General features: G+C 44.8%; 1 protein-coding gene across 1 annotated transcript in view; it reads right to left on the bottom strand.

The window, feature by feature from the left end:
- Positions 1-22,752, bottom strand: part of LOC133421374 (sodium channel protein type 4 subunit alpha B-like) — an 82,022-nt gene that overhangs the window by 24,907 nt on the left and 34,363 nt on the right. The window contains exons 8-22 of the mRNA XM_061710919.1: positions 21,446-21,688; positions 21,277-21,340; positions 20,015-20,156; positions 17,643-17,843; positions 17,250-17,319; positions 16,651-16,889; positions 16,454-16,525; positions 14,728-14,829; positions 13,893-14,249; positions 11,420-11,618; positions 8,329-8,540; positions 8,149-8,257; positions 4,075-4,229; positions 1,572-1,745; positions 314-436 (exon numbers count right to left, since the gene is read on the bottom strand). Of these exons, the coding sequence (XP_061566903.1) occupies positions 314-436; positions 1,572-1,745; positions 4,075-4,229; positions 8,149-8,257; positions 8,329-8,540; positions 11,420-11,618; positions 13,893-14,249; positions 14,728-14,829; positions 16,454-16,525; positions 16,651-16,889; positions 17,250-17,319; positions 17,643-17,843; positions 20,015-20,156; positions 21,277-21,340; positions 21,446-21,688 (2,462 nt within the window). The remainder of the gene's footprint in view (positions 1-313; positions 437-1,571; positions 1,746-4,074; positions 4,230-8,148; positions 8,258-8,328; positions 8,541-11,419; positions 11,619-13,892; positions 14,250-14,727; positions 14,830-16,453; positions 16,526-16,650; positions 16,890-17,249; positions 17,320-17,642; positions 17,844-20,014; positions 20,157-21,276; positions 21,341-21,445; positions 21,689-22,752) is intronic.

Below are 22,752 nucleotides of genomic sequence, written 5' to 3'. Positions count from 1 at the left end.
AGATACCTGTCCATCTAAACCTGCAGATACCTGTCCATCTAAACCTGCAGATACCTGTCCATCTAAACCTGCAGATACCTGTCCATCCACCTGCAGATACCTGTCCATCTAAACCTGCAGATACCTGTCCATCTAAACCTGCAGATACCTGTCCATCTAAACCTGCAGATACCTGTCCATCCACCTGCAGATACCTGTCCATCTAGACCTGCAGATACCTGTCCATCTAAACCTGCAGATACCTGTCCATCCACCTGCAGATACCTGTCCGTCTAAACCTGCAGATACCTGTCCATCCACCACCAGCTCTTACCCTCATGCCCTCGAACCGGGACAGGGCCCTCAGGGGCCTCAGGGCCCTCAGCGTCCTCAGAGACTTGATGGCTCCCAGTTCTGAGTATCCCAGGATGTTGGCAGTCAAGGAGACCAGAGACACCTGGAGACGAGACAACATGTGAGGACAGGTGAGGACAGGTGAGGACAGGTGAGGACAGGTGAGGTTGCAAGGTTTTTACAAGGGAAAACACAAACCCTAACCCTAACTCTTGCCAGGTCTAACCCTAACCCTTTACCAGGTCTAACCCTAACCCTTGCCAGGTCTAACTCTAACTCTAACCCTAACCCTAACTCTAACTCTAACCCTAACCCTAACCCTAACCCTAACTCTAACCCTAACCCTAACCCTAACCCTAACTCTTGCCAGGACTAACCCTAACCCTAACCCCCCTATCCTAACCCTAACCCTAACCCTTGCCAGGTCTAACCCTAACCCTAACTCTTGCCAGGACTAACTCTAGCTCTAACTCTAACTCTAACCCTAACCCTAACTCTAACTCTAACTCTAACTCTAACCCTAACCCTAACTCTAACTCTAACTCTAACCCTAACCCTAACTCTAACTCTAACCCTAACCCTAACTCTAACCCTAACCCTAACCCTAACCCTAACTCTAACCCTTTACCAGGTCTAACCCTAACCCTTGCCAGGTCTAACCCTAACTCTAACTCTAACCCTAACCCTAACTCTAACTCTAACCCTAACCCTAACCCTAACCCTAACTCTAACCCTAACCCTAACCCTAACCCTAACTCTTGCCAGGACTAACCCTTACCCTAACCCCCCTATCCTAACCCTAACCCTAACCCTTGCCAGGTCTAACCCTAACCCTAACTCTTGCCAGGACTAACTCTAACTCTAACTCTAACTCTAACCCTAACCCTAACTCTAACTCTAACTCTAACTCTAACCCTAACCCTAACTCTAACTCTAACTCTAACCCTAACCCTAACTCTAACTCTAACCCTAACCCTAACTCTAACCCTAACCCTAACCCTAACTCTAACCCTTTACCAGGTCTAACCCTAACCCTTGCCAGGTCTAACCCTAACTCTAACTCTAACCCTAACCCTAACTCTAACTCTAACTCTAACTCTAACTCTAACCCTAACCCTAACTCTAACTCTAACCCTAACCCTTGCCAGGTCTAACCCTAATCCTAACCCTAACCCTAGTAACAACCCACGTGATCCTACAGAGCAGCTAATCAGCTAATCAGGTGACGGATCTCTTACGTCAACGATGAGGAAGTCCAGCCAGCACCAGGCGTTGGTGAAGTACGTCTGGAACCCGTAGGCCGTCCATTTCAGAAGCATCTCCACCACGAACACGTAGGTGAAAACCTGGTCCGCGTATTCCAGGATGATCTTTATGACCGGCCGCTGCTCCATGTAGATGTCCTCGAAGGCCTGGAGATATGACAGGGTTAGGGTGACAGGGTTAGGGTGACAGGGTTAGAGACGCTGCTCCATGTAGATGTCCTCGAAGGCCTGGAGATATGACAGGGTTAGGGTGACAGGGTTAGGGGCGCTGCTCCATGTAGATGTCCTCGAAGGCCTGGAGATATGATAGGGTTAGGGTGACAGGGTTAGGGGCACTGCTCCATGTAGATGTCCTCGAAGGCCTGGAGATATGACAGGGTTAGGGTGACAGGGTTAGGGTGACAGGGTTGGGGTGACAGGGTTTGGGTGACAGGGTTAGGGTGACAGGGTTAGGGTGACAGGGTTAGGGTGACAGGGTTAGGGTGACAGGGTTAGGGTGACAGGGTTAGGCTTAGGGACCGCTGTTAGGTTTTTATCAACATGGACCAAGTGGAGGAGCAACTCATTGAGGAAGTCCGTTTTTTAGACGCAGCTGTTCTGTGACCACTAGAGGGCAGTGTTTTACTGAAATTACCACTAGAGGGCAGTGTTTTACTGAAATTACCACTAGAGGGCAGTGTTTTACTGACATTTAGCACATTGGCAGGTTATAACTTTTCAAAACTGCCAGCAATTTTGAAATGTGTTGCAGCTCTTGAATGTATATGATAAAAAAAGGTTTATTTTAATGTCTTTAGTTTGATATCTTGTTTAATACTGTCAACAAAGTAACAAAAGTTATTTTTCTCCTTTTTTAATTTTCCCTAATGTTCAGCTATTTTAAATCTGTTCTTTTTACGTTTAAGCTGGAGCTGCACTTGTTTCAAAACATACACATTTCTTTTGAAAACCAGACCAGACAATGTTTCCATGACAACAGAATAACCTTGGCAGCTTCCTCTTTTGTCATTATCACATCGTGTTTGTTGATAGGAGGTTAATAAAGACTTAATAAAGGGTAAATAAAGGTTAGTCTCACCTGAGAGGAAGCAGTAGTCGTGTTAGTTCCAGCCGTGTCTCCGTTGGTTAGTACTGGTTAGTACTGGTTAGTACTGGTTAGTACTGGTTAGTACTGGTTAGTTCAGACCTGCTAGCTACATGATCAGAGTTAATCAATGAGTAGCATCAGTCAGACTTACAGAGGATCAATAATTCATGCTTCAGAACAGCTAGCAATAAGGAAAGGAAAAGTCCTAGGGCCAAATCCACAAAGAATAGATTGCGCCCACAATTTTCCCCGCTTTAAGGTCCTATTCACAAAAGATTTTGCTCTAATGATATGCCTGCGCAAACACGCCCATAAAGTTCTGCAGCTGAGTGCAATTTTCCCTTGTCTGAGTAAGTGAGCGGAGCTGTTTCCAGTGTTCTCCATATTTCAGCACACAGATTGGTCCATAATGAAAACTGCAGAGAGCACAACAGCCTCAACTTTCACGTATTTGTATTTCTAAGCTAATGAAATGTCAAACATTAAGAGGCTTTGCGCATTTACGCACAAGGCACAGCACAATATATATATATATATATATATATATATATATATATATATATATATATATATATATATATATATATATATATATATATATATATATATATGTGTGTTATATGGTGGAATTGTTTGTAATAAAGCAGCCCCTTACTGTATGGATGAATCCTGAGCTCCGTCCTCTTATTTTTATTTTTAAATCCGAGATAAGTCCACAACCCCACTTGATCTGACTGTGTACAGTCATGTCTGACTGTAGATTTCACCCTTAATATCATTCAGTATCACACAGGCTTGAATGATATTGAAGAGAGAGAGAAACAGAGAGACGGGGAGTGAGGAGTGAGTTTGCGTGCAGTTAATACACGCTTCCAAAAGACGGTATTTGCTCCACTATTTTTGCGTGTGGCAAATAGCGCTGGCCTTTGTGAATTAGACGGGTTTTGCAATGAGGCTTATTTGCATAGAAAGGAATGTATGAATATTATCTAATTTACATGCATGCAAATGGCACAGGCGCACCATTACCACTATGTGCTTGGCAGGGCAGTTTGTGGCGCAATTCGCCCTTTGCGGGTGCTTTGTGAATTAGACGCTCTCTTTTTGTCTCATTTGCACCGGTTTAGCGGCCGCGAAAGCCGCGCAATCCTTTTGTGGATTTGGCCCCAAGTGTTTATGCATCCTGGACACTTTTAAACCCATTTAGGAACTGATCAAGATGACATCACAGATCAATATTTGTGATTACCAGAGCTCCGCTGCTCAGCAGGATCATGACGATGACAGATTAATATCTGATCAATAGTATTGATTACCAGCGCTCCGCTGCTCAGCAGGATCATGAAGATGATTGATCAGTATTATTGATTGATCAGTATTATTGATTACCAGCGCTCCGCTGCTCAGCAGGATCATGAAGATGATGAACGTCTCAAAGTAATTGTGTTCTACGATGGTGAAGCAGGTTTTCCTCACGTTGAACCAGATCTTCCCTCGTCCCTCAGATGTGTCCACGTCCAGCCGAGGACAACGACGGTAGCACTCTGGAACAAACAAACAAACAAACAAACAAACAAACAAACAAACAAACAAACAAACAAACAAACACCATTACTGTAGCACTCTGGAACACATCGTTAGGACTAAGAGCTCTCCCGACGGCTCTGATGAACGGCCCAAAAAATCATCTCCGATCGCGCTGTTTTCTTCACCGAGATCACAAGAAAATCAGAGCAGTGTCTCCTCTCCATCCCGTGTTGCTGTTTATTTATCTTTACTCCACCAACTCCAAATATTAAAGGTATTGTGACATAATTTCTAACATGCTTTTAACACTATTAAAAGTCTTGGCCAATATCCCTCAAATGTGTCTAAAAGGGTGTAACAAGAAAAACTTCACTCCAGTACTCCATGCCTGGCTTTGTTTATGACGGTGTTTTTTGCCTGTGAAAAACGCTTCCTTTTCCCCCTTTCCTGTCAATCATTGCCCCGCTCCTCCCTCCCGCCCCCCCCCCCCCCCCCCATCCTCCACCCCTCCTCTCCCCCAAACTCCCCCCCACAGCAGACAGTCGATCAAGGGTATGTGATTTTGTCTTGCACACCGTCCACGGGCTGAGCCTCGATCAGAAGGACTCCCCCGACCGACACCGGGCAAGCAGTCTTCTGTACGCCACATTTCCCACGCCCGCTGCTCGGACGGGGATTCGGCGCTGAGCTTTTCCCTCTTTGCTCGCCGCTAATGAGGGAATCATTGTTAGTTTCTTTTCCTCCGCTTAGTAATGTGCTTAAATTCAGCGGGTTGTCTCGTCTGATCTGAGGTCGTAGGCGGAAAAAAAAAGCAGAGCGCGGGTGGAGAGGAGAGACGTCTCTCTCCCTCCAGCCCGCGGCTCAGCGCTGATGGGCAGGGAGCTGGGTGGAGGGGGCGGTGATTTAGCGGGTCTATACGTAACGGTCCGCCACCAAACCAGACGCGCCGTTTTTGCATAATTATGGCTTACACTTATATAGCGCTTTACACTGCAAACATTCACCCACACACGCACACATTCACACACCGGTCGTCGGCGGAGCTGCCATAGACAACGGCGCTGGCCTGACAACCGGGAGCAACCGGGGGATTCAGTGTCTTGCCCAAGGACACTTTGGTGGACACAGGCGGAACTAGGGTTGGAACCACTGACCTTCAGGTTCATGGGCGAACGCTCTACCAACTGAGCCACCTTCCCCACATGAATGTTAAAAGTTTTTTTTTGGGTGTAATTGATGTCAAGACACCCAACAAAACACAAAAAATCAAGAAAAATTTGTTTTTCATGTCACAATCCCTTTAATCACTTTTCTAACAAACGGTGCTAACGCAGTTAAAACAGCAGGAGTCTCCGCCCCTTTAATGTGATTGGTTTAGAGTAAATCGTCCCCCACGTGTGAGCTCTTATGATTGGCTGAAACAAAGGAAGACATCTGATTGGTTGCAGATCCTTCCCGTTAAAAAAAAACTTATTTGTGGATCAAGTCACGTCAGGGGAGTCTCAAAAGTCTCAAAAGTCCCACGAAAATCCAGTGCAACTCACAGACAAAAAAACGTTTGTAATTCAGGTTATATTTGTGTTTCCATCAAAAATACACTTGTGTATCTTGTCCTACGCACGTGTGAATTGTTCTGAGCATTTGTGGATTTTGTCCTGTGCATTTGTGAAACGGTGTGTGCATTTGCGAATTATGAGACTGTTCTAGCTCCATATATTCGGGCCAATACAGTATAATAATAATAATAATAATTCATTTTATTTAACGGCGCCTTTCATGTCACCCAAGGTCACCTTACAGAATAAAAACAAAACAATACAATAAAGGAAATACAATAATAATAAAGTAGAAATTATAATACATACACACATACACAATATATAGTATAAGTATAAGACCTGTATTGTTTGCCAAGTTAACATTGTTTTTCAACTTGTATGTTTCAACCATGTTGTTTCTTTCTGAGCAACATCACATGGGAGGCTGAGGCCTTCGTTAGCTTAATCAGAATTTAATATCGTCTTTATGGTCTTTAAACGTTTTTGAGATCTTTTAAAAGCGCTATATAAATAAAATTGATTATTAAGGCCCGAGCACTGACAGTGCGAAGGCCCTATTGTATCTGTAGAATTTTTTTTTCTTTCTTTCTTTCTTTCTTTCTTTCTTTCTTTCTTTCTTTCTTTCTTTCTTTCTTTCTTTCTTTCTTTCTTTCTTTCTTTCTTTCTTTCTTTCTTTCTTTCTTTCTTTCTTTCTTTCTTTCTTCTGATGAAAGGAGTGTCTTTTTTCCCCTAAACGTGCCCCAAAAATCACAAATTTTGCACCAAGCCAGTACTGGTGATAAATGTGATATTTAATTGTTTACATTAATGGGCGTGGCCTAACGGCTCAACAGCGCCCCCTATAAAACTTTGTGCCTCAAGCCCCACGATACGGTTTGACATACATGCACGAAAATCGCTACACACCTGTATCATGTCACAACTTAAAGAAAAGTCTCTTGGCACCATGGCCCAAACCCAACAGGAAGTCGACCATTTTGAACATTTTTCTGAATTAATCGCGTAATTTTGGAGCAATTTATGCCATTCTTTCAGCAGTTAATTCAGCCCGAACCGTAACGTGCACCCAGGTGTGTCATACATCAAAATGTGTGTCTCCATCCTGCGACAACACGCATTACTTTTCTCTTTCAAAAGCGTTACCGTGGCGACACTAGACGCCAAAAAGCGCGCCCACCCTTCATGTGATTGATCGATATCTGATACTTCCTACTTTCTGCCATAACTTTTAAATGGTTTGATAAAGAGAGTCGTGGGTGATTTCATCCTCTAAATGTCCAGGTCTGAAGAATCTACATGAAGTCATACAAGCTTCCACTGCAGCCTGAACATGCACCAGGGTGGAGGACCGTGTAACGCCCGCCAATGTAATAATGCCCACAAACGTAATAAAAATATGCAGCTTTTAATGTAATAATCCTGCAAATGTAATACATTTTCCACAAACGTAATGGTCCAAATCCCATGCAGTATATTCCTAAATTGAGTATTCCAAAACGAATAATGCAAACTACAGATCACGTCATTGGCACCCCAGAATAGAGCTTTGCCACCGAGGTGGCAAAGCGCTCTCTGCTCTGTGCGCTCTGTGCGCTCTGTGCGCTCTGAATTTGGGCACACCATAGGTCTGGGTAATGTACTCGCAAATATCCAGTGTAACAGTCTTTGTGAGGAAATATCTATTCTTCTCTTTGCACCTCCAAAACAGACAAACAGTTGTTGCGTCTCTCATGAAGGTGAAGCTCCTAAACCCGAATCGTGATGAGATGAGGTCTCTCCTCCTCCTGCATTTGCACAAATTGATGAAACCAAAACAAACTAAGCAAATGTAATTCATTTGGTAGATAGAGTCCAGTTACTACAGAATAGCCTACAGTTCAGTTGAATGGCCTAACGTTACACTCCCCGAAAAAGTGTGGGGTCTGACACATCCACAGCATTAATTATGCAGGGCAGGCTGCGAGAGTGCGGATGGGTTTTATTATAATTTACACATTCATATATATACATACATATATATATACCAACAACCATTATTCATTGCATTATTACATTTGTGGGAAGTTATTACAACATTGAAAGTTGAAGATTTTCACTTCCCCACAAACGTAATAAATCTCTACAAACGTAATAGTTATTACATTTGTGGGAAATCGCGTGTTACGTTTGTAGTAGGCAGTGACTATTACGTTTGTGGAAAATGTATTACATTTACAGGATTATTACATTAAAAGCTGCATATTTTTATTACGTTTGTGGTTTATTACGTTTGTGGGCATTATTACATTGGCGGGCGTTACAGACCGTTCATCCGTTCATCCGTTCATCGCTGCTGCAGCTTTAATTATTATTATTATTAACATGTGAGTGTGTTTACTGTCACTGAAGCAGTTCTCAGGCGTGTTGGGGTCGTTTTCATCCTCGTCTTCCTCCTCGTGGACCGAAGGAAGCTTCTGAATGGTGCTGCAAACCGACGACTCGTCACCCTGAGACACAAAATATCAACTTTAAAACCAACCGACGGCTCCGGATAATTATTAAATTAAATCTACTGAACCTGAGAGAGCTGCTCTTCTTCATCGTCCTCCACTTCCTCGTCTTCGTTCTCCTCCGTCTCACAGTCGGACTCGGCCTCGGCGATGGGAACCTTCAGGGACGGGATGTTCTGGCCGTTGTTGCCGTAGTAACCGGTGGGTGTCGGCTGGTCCGAGGCAACGACACTCAGAACCAAAACCTCCTGACACTTGGTGTCTTCGTCAGATTTGACCTCTGAGGTGAATTCAGACGGATCAATAAGTCAGATATTGGTGTAAAAAAACAGCAACAAAAACACATCAGGCGTGTCCGAAATCGCATACTAATAATAATAATAACTAGAAAATTTCAGGACATTTTTATATTGGCATGCCCTACTGCCCATTCGACCCCTCTTGCTGCTTTGGTTTGGGGCTGTAGTGGTTGTGTTCGGGGTGGTTCTATTTAAGTTTGAGGTGTTTACAGTTGTATTGCATTCAGTCCCACAATGGGGAAATTCTATTTCTCTGCATTTAACCCATTTTTCTAGTTGAACTAGTAGCAGTGGTCGCTATGCAAAGGGCACGGCGCCCGGGGAGCAGTAAGTAAGTAAGTAAGTAAGTAGGTAAAATTTATTTATAGAGCGCTTTTTGTAGATACAATCACAAAGTGCTTTACATCAGGGATAAAATGCAGTAGAATATAAAACACACAATAGCACAACAACAGGTAACTTCACAGATGCCCAGGGAAACATCAACATCAGGGGAAAGCCTGTCTAAAGAGATATGTTTTAAGTTCTCTCTTAAAACTGTCAGTGGACTCAATGCTGCGTAAGGTCAGTGGAAGTGCATTCCAGAGGCGAGGGGCGCTGGCCTGGAAAGAGCAGTCACCTCGCGTTTTAAAATGGGTGCGGGGGACCATCAAGAGTTTTTGATCCGATGACCTTAATGAACGTGAGGGAGAGTAGGGTCTCAGCAGTTCAGCAATGTACACGGGAGCTTGATTATTTAGGGCTCTAAAAGTAAGTACTAAAATCTTAAAATGAATCCTAAAATTAACTGGTAGCCAATGTAAAGAGTATAAAATCGGGGTGATATGATCCCTTTTCCTTGTTCCAGTTACGATCCTTGCTGCCGCGTTCTGCACAGTCTGAAGGCGATTTACAGCCTTTTTGTTAAAACACATAAAAAGAGAGTTGCAATAATCAATGCGAGATGACACAAAGGCATGAATTATCATTTCAATTTCAGTTTTTGAGATCATAGACCTCAGTTTAGCAATATTCCGGAGATGATAAAAGCAATTCTTCACCAACTGTTTACAGTGGTGATCCAGGGACATGTCCTTGTCAAACACAACTCCTAGGTTGCGTACGCTAGGTTGGACAGAGGGACCTAAATGACCTAAATGCTGTTTTATGAGGGGGATAGCAGTATCTGGGGCAATAATCAGTGTTTCCGTTTTAGCGGAGTTCAGTTGAAGGAGATTGTTATTTAGCCATTTTTTGATGGCAGTCAAGCAGGCTATTAAGTTATCTAATTTGTGTAGCTCTGTCCGCTTGAAGGAGCAGTAGAGCTGAATATCATCAGCATATAGATGATAAGAAACATCACTGAAATCACTGATAATCTGTCCAATAGGGGTCATGTAAAGTAAAAAGAGTAAAGGGCCAAGGACTGATCCCTGTGGGACCCCACAGGCTAGCTCTGTCGGGTCAGATAGGAACTCATTGACATGGACCAAAAAAACTCCTGTCAGTCAAGTAGGACCGGAACCAATTTAAGACGGTACCAGAAATCCCAAAAGTGTCTCTGAGTCTATCTAGTAAGATTTTATGATCCACCGTGTCAAATGCAGCGGTGAGATCTAAGAGTACCAGAACTGTAAATTGACCAGAGTCTGCTGCCATCAGGACATCGCTTGAAACTCGAGTTAGAGCAGTCTCAGTGGAGTGCTTTTTCCGAAAGCCTGATTGGAAGGTGTCAAAAATAAGATTTGCATCCAGGAAGGCATTTAATTGTTCAGCTACTACCTTTTCCAGGATTTTAGCTAGAAAAGGGAGCTTTGAAATGGGCCTATAATTTTTTAAATCAGCAGGATCCAAGTTTGGTTTCTTTAATTTAGGTTCCACTGCTGCCTGTTTAAAGGAGACTGGGACAACACCAGTTTGGAGAGATTGATTTATAATCTCTACAATGCAGGGGCCGATAGAGCTAACAGTTTTAAGGTACAGTGATGTCGGGAGTATGTCCAGCGGGCTGGAGGATGGTGTCATGGTGGCAATGAGCGCACTGATGTCTGGCAGTGAGACCAAAGAAAACAAGGACCATTTACATTGAGGAAGCAGAGAAGTACAGGGATTTAAAACAGTTTGAGGAATATTGGCCCTGATGTCATTAACTTTGTTTACCATAAAACTGGCAAAAACATTACAATCAGTTGCGGAAGAGACTGAGGCCACTGGGACATCAGGGGATGTAATAGAGCTGATGGTATCAAACAGAAATTTAGGATTTCTCTTATTACGAGAAATAAGTTGGGCAAAGTAAGCAGCTCTAGCGTTTTTTAACAGATTGTTTAAAGCAAATCTCAGATCCTTGAGGTACAGCCTGTGGACCTCAAGCTTCGATGCTTTCCACAGCCGCTCTGCCTTGCGGCAGCTTAAGGGTTAAGGGCCTTGCTCAGGGGCCCAAGGTGGTTGCCTTTTGGTTGCAATCCAGGGGGCTTGAACCCGGGTCCTCCAGACGGACTGACACATGAGGGATTTGGTCATTTATTTTAATTTATTTGGTGAAACGTTTATTTATTTGAATGATCGGTAATATTTGTAGCTTAATAAAACGGTTTAAGAAACTATCTGTGGACTTTGATTGTTTGAAACAAATGTATTTCCTGTTTGTTACTGTAGCATAGCCTAGCGGAGCTGAGCGGACTAGAATATCTCCCGTTGCTAAGTCGTATCTCAGGTCCGTCCTAGTTCCTGGAGAATCAACACTGTGTCCATTACGGAGCTGATGGGACGGTAGTGATTGTTCCAGGTATTAGTCAGACCCTCAGGTAGTGATTGTTCCAGGTATTAGTCAGACCCTCAGGTAGTGATTGTTCCAGGTATTAGTCAGACCCGTTCCCACCCTTGTTCTCCAGGTCCAGGCTGGTCTTCTTCCCCAGCAGGGTCCAGATCTGCTGCAGGATCCAGGATCTGGTCCAGGCCAAGCCCCGGTTGATCCGGTTTATGGCGATCTGGAGGTTGTTTTCTCCATCTTCCTCTGGAGCCGCCAAGTTATCACCGCTGAAGGAGCTGAGGAGCAGCGCCAGGAACAGGTTCAGGACCTGGAACGAGACCGGGAACAGGTTCAGAACCTGAAAACAGGACCGGGAACAGGTTCAGGACCTGAACGAGACCAGGAACTGGTTCAGGACCTGAACGAGACCAGGAACTGGTTCAGGACCTGAAAACAGGACCAGGAACAGGTTCAGGACCTGAACGAGACCAGGAACTGGTTCAGGACCTGAAAACAAGACCAGGAACAGGTTCAGGACCTGAACGAGACCAGGAACTGGTTCAGGACCTGAAACGAGACCGGGAACAGGTTCAGGACCTGAACGAGACCAGGAACTGGTTCAGGACCTGAACGAGACCAGGAACTGGTTCAGGACCTGAAAACAGGACCGGGAACAGGTTCAGGACCTGAAAACAAGACCAGGAACAGGTTCAGGACCTGGAACGAGACCGGGAACTGGTTCAGGACCTGAAAACAAGACCAGGAACAGGTTCAGGACCTGAAACGAGACCAGGAACAGGTTCAGGACCTGAACGAGACCAGGAACTGGTTCAGGACCTGAACGAGACCAGGAACTGGTTCAGGACCTGAAACGAGACCGGGAACAGGTTCAGGACCTGAAACGAGACCAGGAACAGGTTCAGGACCTGAAACGAGACCAGGAACTGGTTCAGGACCTGAAACGAGACCAGGAACAGGTTCAGGACCTGAAACGAGACCAGGAACAGGTTCAGGACCTGAACGAGACCAGGAACTGGTTCAGGACCTGAAACGAGACCAGGAACAGGTTCAGGACCTGAAACGAGACCAGGAACAGGTTCAGGACCTGAACGAGACCAGGAACTGGTTCAGGACCTGAAACGAGACCGGGAACAGGTTCAGGACCTGAAACGAGACCAGGAACAGGTTCAGGACCTGAAACGAGACCAGGAACAGGTTCAGGACCTGAAAACAAGACCAGGAACAGGTTCAAGACCTGGAACAAGACCGGGAACAGGTTCAGGACCTGAAAACAGGACCAGGAACAGGTTCAGGACCTGGAACGAGACCGGGAACAGGTTCAGGACCTGGAAACAAGACCAGGAACAGGTTCAAGACCTGGAACGAGACCGGGAACAGGTTCAGGACCTGAAAACAAGACCAGGAACAGGTTCAGGACCTGAAACGAGACCAGGAACAGGTTCAGGACCTGAAAACAAGACCAGGAACAGGTTCAAGACCTGAAACGAGACCAGGAACAGGTTCAGGACCTGAAAACAAGACCAGGAACAGGTTCAGGACCTGAAAACAAGACCAGGAACAGGTTCAGGACCTGAAAACAAGACCAGGAACAGGTTCAGGACCAGGAACAGGTTCAGGACCTGGAACAGATTCAGGACCTGAAACGAGACCGGGAACAGGTTCAGGACCAGGAACAGGTTCAGGACTAGGAACGAGACCGGGAACAGGTTCAGGATCTAAGTCAAGAACCGTGTGAACCGTTACTCACCACCAGGTTAGGGTTAGGGTTACTGAACCGTTACTCACCACCAGGTTAGGATTAGGGTTACTGTTTGTGAGATTAATCAAAGTTTGGAACAGGTTTGTCCTTATGAAACTATGAAGAATCAGAATCAGAATTAGAAAACTGCCTGTTTATCCTCATGACATGCTTTGACATACTCAGGAGGTTAAAACTGAAGGTTGGCCTGCTGACTTCCTGGTTGGTCAATGAACCATTGTCTTTAGGTGCATCTGTTTCAAGACCCCTATCACATGTTAAAAGATGAGGGCAGCCCTTCCTGTGTTCCGTCAGGGTTTTGGGCTGTCCCACAAATACCCCATTGTGTCTTCGGACACATCTGTTCAGAGTTTCTGTTTTAGTTCCGGGAGGCATTTGACCCCTTTTGACCTTTTGTGTTTTTTAAAGCTTAAGTTTCACATGTGTGGCTTCTTAAACCTCGATGTGTGACCATCTGTTTTTGTCCATTGTCCATCTATACATTGACAGTCTAAATATGGTCATTTCCTGTTTCCCATTCTCAAATAAAAAGCGTCCTGCAGAAGCAGCAAGTTGGGAGAAGAGCTTGGGAGTTCTCTATGAGGGCCAGTGTGCCCTGCACTCCTCAGCTCTCTTCCCCAGCTTCTGCAGAAGCGCCTTGAAAATAATTTCTAACAGTCTCTGTGTCTTTTCCTAAGTTATTAATTTATGTTGATGATTTAGGAACCTAACACTGTTTCTGAACCGTTACTCACCACCAGGTTAGGATTAGGGTTACTGTTTCTGAACCGTTACTCACCACCAGGTTAGGATTAGGGTTACTGTTACTGAACCGTTACTCACCACCAGGTTCCCGATCACCATCACCATCATGAAGACGATCAGACACATGGCCGGTCCAGAAACCTCCATGCAGTCCCACATGTTCTCGATCCACTCGCCGCACAGGACCCTGAAGATGATGAGGAAGGCGTGGAAGAAGTCGTTCATGTGCCAGCGAGGAAGCTCGCAGTCCGACGAGATGCGACACACGCAGTCTTTGTAGTTCTTCCCGAACAGCTGCATGCCCACCACGGCGAAGATGAAGACGATGATGGCGAGGACCAGAGTCAGGTTCCCCAGAGCTCCCACCGAGTTCCCGATGATCTTTATCAGCATGTTGAGGGTCGGCCACGACTTGGCCAGCTTAAACACTCGCATCTGGAACCGGAACAGGTGACAGGTTTGGGTTAAACACTCGCATCTGGAGAGACGACAGGTGAAAGGTTTGGGTTAAACACTCGCATCTGGAACCGGAACAGGTGAAAGGTTTGGGTTAAACACTCGCATCTGGAGAGACGACAGGTGACAGGTTTGGGTTAGGAGGAACAGGTTAAAGGTTTGAGTTAAACATTCGCATCTGGAACCGGAACAGGTGAAAGGTTTGGGTTAGGAGGATCAGGTGAAAGGTTTGGGTTAGGGGGAACAGGCAAATAAAAAAAATAAAAAAATAAAAGAATGAAAACAGGTTGGAAGGAGCTTGTGAATGGATCGATAGACAAAAAGACAAATCTGAAAAACATTTACAGCAAAAATAGGGAGGATAGTAGTCTAGAAAGTCTGGTATTAAAATATTATATTATAATAACTAGTATTATTAGTATTAAGTCTAGTATTATATTCTAGTATTATTACCCACCAATCGGAAGGAGCGCAGCACAGACAGACCCTGGACGTCGGCCAATCCCAGCTCCACCAGACTCATGGTGACGATGATGCTGTCGAAGATGTTCCAGCCCACCTGCAACAGAAATACCAGGTTACCTGGTTACCCATGGTTAACCAGGTTACCAGGTAACCAGGTCACCAGGTAACCAGGTATCCAGGTATCCAGGTAACCAGGTAACCAGGTGCCCATGGTGACGATGATGCTGTCAAAGATGTTCCAGCCCACCTGCAACAGAGACACCTGGTTACCCCTGGTTACCCCTGGTTACCTGGTTACCCCTGGATTAAACAAACCCTCTGATAGTAATCTTTCCAAAGGACCAGATTTGTCAGCCCCAAATGTGAGATATATGATAGTTAACTATGGGGAAGAATCCATATCTCAGTTGGATCTGTGGGTCAGACAACTTAAATTTCCAAAAACAGGAAGCCTGAGCATTAAACAGAGAGGCTTTGCAGGTGAGACTTCAGATGACTGAGGACCAGTTGTCACTCACAAAAAAGAAAAAGAAAAAACAAATTGAGATAGATTGGAAAGCCTCGAAATGTGGCTGAGTGAAGCGAAACGGAGGCAGACACCCAAACAGACCGTGCCCCAGTGTGTGAAGCTGGACCAGATAAGATTATAAAGTAATTTATTAAAAAAACTTGGAATTGGGTATTGTGTCAGGAGAGATTATTCATGACGTGTGGGTAAACACCCCACTGCATTTGTAGCTGCTTGCCCGTAATCAGTGTCCTCTCAGACGTGATTATTAATGAATAAAGAACTTCCAGTTACGTGAACACAATTATAAAATTAATAGATGTCAGTAATTTTACTCATGCCGAACTGATAGTGAGTTAAAGGCTTCATTCACAGTTAATTAATAATGAGGTAAACATGTTGCTGCCTAAACAAATTACTGTGTGTAAATGTGATGCTCACACTAACAAATCTGATCTTATCTTTCAAGGGAAATGCTCGAGCAGAAGCAGCTGCAAAAAACTGCGTCAAAGCAACCTTTATCTCTCAAGATACAGGCTGTTTTCCCTACTCCTTCCTTCCTCGGGTTAGGGTTGAGATTGCTGACCTGCAGTTAAGGGCTACATAGCGCATCATGTGAGAAACAGTTCTGGAAAAATGCAGACTGCTGGTAATTGACGGTGTGTGTCTACCCAGGACTTTTCTTTCTTTTCCCTCACTACGCTAGATTGACACACGGATTGGACCATGTGTCTAAGGGGGGGATGGTGAGTGAAATACGAAGACACTGGTTCACGAGGTGATCTGTTCAACAAAACAATGTGGGGAGGGGGTTAAAGGTGCCACAGGCAGCTCACCCTCCACCAGACAGACCGTTCCAGCATTCGCAGATGGATTTCATTGAACTTACACCCAGTGAAGGCAAAAAGTTTGTTTTGATTATTTATCTTTATTTATTTGCATGTTTTCTAAATGGATTGAAGCTTTCCCCACAACAAAACAGGACTCCGCTGCAGTGGCAAAGGCTTTGATGCACCTGATAATTCCCAGATAGGGAGTTCCAGCATACATCAGCTCAGACAATGGCACTCCTTTTGTGAGTGCTGCACTGAAACAGGTTGGTGAGTATATGGGCACTGATATAAGACAACATTGCTCCTACCAGGATACCAGGTAACCAAGTATCATAGTTACCTGGTTACCTGGTTACATGGTTAAGAGAAGGTCTTACCTGGAAGTAGTTATACGGGTCCATGGCCAGAAGCTTCAGGACCATTTCAGCCGTGAAGATCCCTGTGAAAACCTGCAGGAAGACAGGAAGTAAAAAACATCAACATTTTCTTAGATACAAAACAACACATACCAACATACAAAACACACAAAAACAGTATTATTATCTGAATTACGTCACTTCTCTTCATTACTGACCAGATTCCCGACAGTCAGAACCTCCTCGAACTCCTCGGTCATCGGGTAATGTTCCATGGCCATGAACACGGTGTTGAGGACGATACAGATGGTGATGGCCAGGTCGACGAACGGGTCCATGACGACGATGAAGAGCACTTTCTTCAGCCGAATCCAGCAGCCGCAACAGTCCCACTTCAGGAAGACGTTAGCGAAGGAATACCAGCAGGGACAACATGGCCGCCGGTCCTCCTCCAGGTCTGGAAAACAACATTACGATGTTTCTACACGCGTTAGAGGGAGGAGAGGAGGACCAGCAGGGACAACATGGTCCTCCTCCAGGTCTGGAAAACAACATTACTGATGTTTCTACACGCGTTACTGATGTTTACTGATGTTTCTACAGGCGTTAGAGGGAGGTGAGGAGGACCAGCAGGGACAACATGGTCCTCCTCCAGGTCTGGAAAACAACATTACTGATGTTTCTACAGGCGTTAGAGGGAGGAGAGGAGGACCAGCAGGGACAACATGGCCGCCGGTCCTCCTCCAGGTCTGGAAAACAACATTACTGATGTTTCTACACGCGTTACTGATGTTTAATGATGTTTAGTGATGTTTACCTTCCATAGCTGTGGGGTCGTGGATCTCCTCGTTTCCTTTCTCAATCAGAGCCATCTTGCTGATCTCCTGCTGCGGAGAAACAAACGTTCAGACCCGAGTTTAAATAAGTTTAAATAAGTTTAAACAAGTTTAAACAAGTTTAAACAAGTTTGAATAAGTTTAAATATGAAACTTCCTCTCTCCGTTTCTTCAGCAGCTCCATGATCTCGGCGTACTAAACTAGTTTAAACTAGTTTAACCTAGGTATAATCAGTATAAATACCTCCTCTCGTCGTTTCTTCAGCAGCTCCATGATCTCTGCTTACTAAACTAGTTTAAACTAGTTTAAATCAGTTATAATCAGTTTAAACTAGTTTAAACTAGTTTAAACTAGTTCTAATCAGTATAAATACCTCCTCTCGTCGTTTCTTCAGCAGCTCCATGATCTCGGCGTACTCCTCCTCCTTCTGCTTGGCCTCGGCGATGGACGCCTCGTTCTGCTCGGCGTAGGCCATGGCCACCACGGCCAGGATCAGGTTGATCAGGTAGAAGGAGCCCAGGAAGATGATGAAGACGAAGAAGATCATGTAGGTTTTACCGGCCGCTCTTAACGTCTGGGGGGAAACAGGTTAGAGTTAGAGACCAGAACCAGACCAGAACCAGACCAGAACCAGACCAAATCAGACCAGAACCAGACCAGAACCAGACCAGAACCAGACCAGAACCAGACCAGAACCAGAACCAGACCAGAACCAGACCAGAACCAGACCAGAACCAGAACCAGACCAGAACCAGACCAGAACCAGACCCATCTGACCCGTCTAACCCTAACCCAGGAAGATCATGTAGGTTTTACCGGCCGCTCTTAACACATTCACTGCCATTGACGCCGATTGGCGTCAATTATGCTGGCGCAACTTGTCAGTAAATATCAGGCCAGTAGATGGCAGCAAAGACAACAGAGAGACGACACAGAGAAATACCGGCAGCTTCTTTTTTTTTTTCTTTCTTTTTTTTGGTCCAAACCTTGTGTTTTCGCTGAAACCACCCTATGTTCTACTGCTGATATCTACAGAACAGAAAATGATAAACACAAACTTTTTTCCCTGATGTTCACGAGAGTTTAAAGTTTATTGACATAGTTTCAATGTTTATTTACTCCTAAAACTCAATATTCTGTGGGTCTTTGAAAATCACCAAAATGCCCACAAACTCTGGCAGTATGAAACTCTCTGCTCTGAAAATGGCTGGCAGTCAATGAGTTAAAGCAGCACCACGTAACTTTCAGCTTTTCTGAGTTTGGCGGCATCTTTTGGACAAAAGCGGTAGTGCTTTACCAGAAAGAACACTACGTTTCCCATGAGCACCAGCGCGTACTGCCGGAACACTCCTGTCCCGTCGCGTGCATTTGTTTTGGAGGAGACGGGACGCTTTTCTGTTTCACCAAGTGAACAGACAGAACGCAAAAAAAAAGATGTTAAACTGCTGGAAAGGAACTGGAATTTACCGGAATACCTTAAACAAGGAAGCCAGGGAGTGGTATATGGAGAAAATAATGTTAATTATTATTAATTATAATAATAATTAATCCCTACCAAGAGCCATGTGTTTCAATAAATTTGGCTCCGAGGCGTGAGCAATATTTTTGTTTTCCTCGTGAGATTATTTTTTTCCTCTGCAGCTACAAATAAGAGTTAATATTTTTTCCTCAACAAACTAGTTTTATCTGAAGATTGGGGTTAATTGCACCGCAGAGAGCTGGCCAGCAACTGCGTTTAGCTGGAGAAGTGGGGAATAAAACCCGTGTTTTGATCCGACCCGGTCTGCGTGAGTGTTTGTGGTTTAAGGCTGTTTATGGTTCTGCGTTAAATCGACGCAGTGCCTACGGCGTAGAGGACGCGGCGACACGCACCGTACGTTGCGTGTCGCCACGTACCCTACGCCGTAAGTCTGCGTCGATTTAACGCAGAACCATAATTCAGGCTTTACTGTGTGTTTGGTCGTTACAGCCGCGATCCAAAGCGAGCCGACGGCTCTTTCACTCTTTTACTTCGTTATATCAGATACTTGGCCTGCGTGGTTCTGCCTCCGAGCAGGAAACCGTTGAAAAGTTAAACCATTAGGATCTTTTCCCCACGTCTGTTATGTGGAGCTGCTGCAGCCACAACACAGCAACAGCTTCTGCGGAGCTCTGAGCTCCAAGCCCCGCCCATTTTCGTCTCGACTGCGAATGGGGAAGGAGGGGGAAGTGACGTATGCCGTAAAGCAGTCAAAGTCGTAACGATTTGTAGTTTTTTAGTGTGGCAGGGTTCCTACCATGCTCCTCAAAGTTACATAGTGCCAGTAAAGGTGATACAGACCCCTCAGACCAGGACAGAGGTTCATTAAACCTGTTGGAAGTTGATGTTCCATCACAATGATGATGATGAAATATGATATTAAGGTGGAAAAGTTACGTAGTGTCGCTTTAATGTCTGGGGGGAACCAGGACACAGACTGGTCAGACTGGTTAGGGTTACTGTTTTTTTTTTCTATTTTCCTGTTTATAAATCTAACCCTAACCCTAAATCCGCTGTGACGGTCCAATCATGTAAGTGGAAACCGTTAAACACCAGCAAAGTCCTGAGTCATGAGTCTGAACAGAGCCAGGAACGCCCAGTCATGTTAGTGGAACCAGCAGAGACGTTACTGACCATTTGGAAGAGGTTTTCCCAGAAGTCCTGAGTCATGAGTCGGAACAGAAACGCCCAGTCGTGTTAGAGGAACCAGCAGAGACGTTACTGACCATTTGGAAGAGGTTTTCCCAGAAGTCCTGAGTCATGAGTCGGAACAGAGCCAGGAACGCCCAGCCAAACGTGTCGTAGTTGGTGTAGCCGTAGTTGGGGTTTCTCCCCGCCTTCATGCAGACGTAGCCGTACGGACAGACCCTGAACACACCACCATCGTTTACTACGATCGTTAACATCGTCATCATCAACATCAACATTGCAATTATCGCCATGATTATTACCGTATCGGCCCGAATATCAGACGGTGTTTGTTTTATTGAAATCAGACGGTGTTGGTCGTCTAGACATTACACCATCACACCACTAGATGGCGCCAGATATCTGTAAATGCTGAACTGAACTGCCCAGGAGAAAGAAGAATCAGGGAGGAGAAAATATATTTGAGAGAGGAAGGTTTGTTTTTTATTGTGCACTTCGAGAAAAAAGTCAAAATGTCAAGATTAATACAGTTTCAAGAATAAAGTTGAAATTTCGTGAATAAAGTCGAAATTTTGCCTTTTTCTCAACATTTCAACTTTATTCTCAAAATTGTACTTCAACATTAATCTCAACATTTCGACTTTTTTCTCAACATTTCAACTTTATTCGCGGAATTTTGACTTTTTTCTCAACATTTCGACTTCTTTCTCGAAACTGTATTTTAATATTAATCTCGACATTTCGACTTTTTCTCAAAGTGCATGATGAAAAAAAATCTTCCTCCTCTAAAATATTATTTTTATTTTTCCCCTGCCTGGTCCTAATATTCTTCCGTACAAAGCCAACCCCTGTCACGAAGAATAAAAATAAAAATAGCTGTAACACGAAGAATACAAATAAAAATAGCTGTAACACGAAGAATACAAATAAAAATAGCTGTAAGAAAGAAAAGAGAATAAAATAAGAGAAGAGATAACAGAAACGTAGAAACATAGTTTCTCCAATTTGTAGAAAAGTGGGTGGAAGATCGGCAGGTGAACCGGCAGCTGAGGAGAAGTTAGGATGCAAACTTCAACATGATGGTTTAATGTGGCAAAATAACAGGCTTTTTCTCTCCAATATATTGTTATAATCATTTGTTTCAGATGTACTGTCATTATTTTCTGTATAAAAATTTAATTTGGTGTTCAAAAAGTCTTTGTTCAAACTTGAGTCTTGAAAAAGAGGATCGTCTTATAATCAGGTCGTCTTATATTCAGGTCGTCTAATAATCAGGTCGTCTTATATTCGGGCCGATACAGTAATATATCGCCATGATTGATTGATTATTGGACTTTACCCGGCGTCAGAGCTGTTCCCACACAGCAGCGGATCGATCGTTCCAGGAAGGTAGTAATAGTTTTCTGTCGGACAGACGGACGGAAAGAAAAGGCAGGTGAGCATAAAAAACTGTGGTTTGAGTTTTTGGGTAAAAGATAAAGATGATGAAGAGTTTGAGATTGTCCTACCCGGGTTGTTGATGTGCTGATGGAAGTCAAAGTGGACGTCGGTGTCGTTGCCATGCCAACCGGTGGAGTTGTCATGCCAACCGGTGGAGTTGAACATGGACCGGACACATTTCTGTTTGAGGTTCCCCATGAAAAGCTGCAGACCAATCAGAGCGAAGACGCTGAGGCAGAACACGGTCAGGATCATGACGTCGGCTAGCTTCTTCACGGACTGGATGAGAGCGCCGACGATCGTCTTCAGACCTGGGGACAAAGCGGAGTTTGAAGGCTAGCCAACCAATCGGGAGAGTTAGCATTGAACACTGGCCAACCAATCAGGGGAGTTAGCATTGAACACTGGCCAACCAATCAGGAGAGTTAGCATTGAAGACTGTCCAACCAATCAGGGGAGTTAGCATTGGACGGACGGACGGACGGACGGACGGACGGACGGACGCACTCACTCACTCACTCACTCACTCACTCACTCACTCACTCACTCACTCACTCACTCACTCACTCACTCACTCACTCACTCACTCACCCACTCACTCACTCACTCACTCATTCACTATATGATTTCTTGCTTGTGTTGTTCTCTCAGGTGTAAGTTTAGACTTTCCTCCTTGAGGAGTGATCAGCAGCAGCTTCTGTTCACCAGACAGGGTGGGGCTTCTCCGGCCTGATACCCCCCCATCTGGTACCCCGGCTGGCCAGAGGGGGCAGTAGAACCAGATCCTCCCACCAGAGGGGGCAGTAGAACCAGATCCTCTCCACCAGAGGGGGCAGTAGAACCAGATCCTCCCACCAGAGGGGGCAGTGTAGATCATGGTTTTGTGAGGTGATGAAGCATTCCAACAGCACGTGGCCCCTGCAGGGACAACGATGCCTTGCCCCAGTCCTACCTCCTGCAGGGCTTTGAACTAGGACCCAACACCTTTGTGTTAGCTCCAAACTTCCTACCCCCATGTAGAAGATGACACCTTGGAAGTTGGTTCAAACAGACTCGGAACACTAGAGCACCCCATGGGGTGATTTAGAAGTCTGTGACAGTCATGCCAAATGTCTGATAATGACATTTGGCCACATATCATATCTGACTGTAAATTACTTTTGTCTCTCACTCGACTTGTTTATTCCTGCCTTTTGTTCGTTAAACTTCTTGTATAAAAACCTTGTTACAAAATCACTCGAGGTCGGCACACCAACTCAGACACGATCTGTGTAGGTTCGCCCACCGCCGGCTTGCTGAATAAAAACTCACTATACCACAAAGCGGACTTCTGAAATGGTTTGATAAATTCCTCAACAGAGGGTAGCATTAGCTA

The sequence above is a fragment of the Cololabis saira genome, chromosome 21 (assembly GCF_033807715.1).
Source record: "Cololabis saira isolate AMF1-May2022 chromosome 21, fColSai1.1, whole genome shotgun sequence".
NCBI classification, from domain to species: domain Eukaryota; kingdom Metazoa; phylum Chordata; class Actinopteri; order Beloniformes; family Belonidae; genus Cololabis; species Cololabis saira.
Note: the sequence above shows the minus strand (reverse complement) of the source record. Positions and strands in the feature narration are given on the sequence as shown.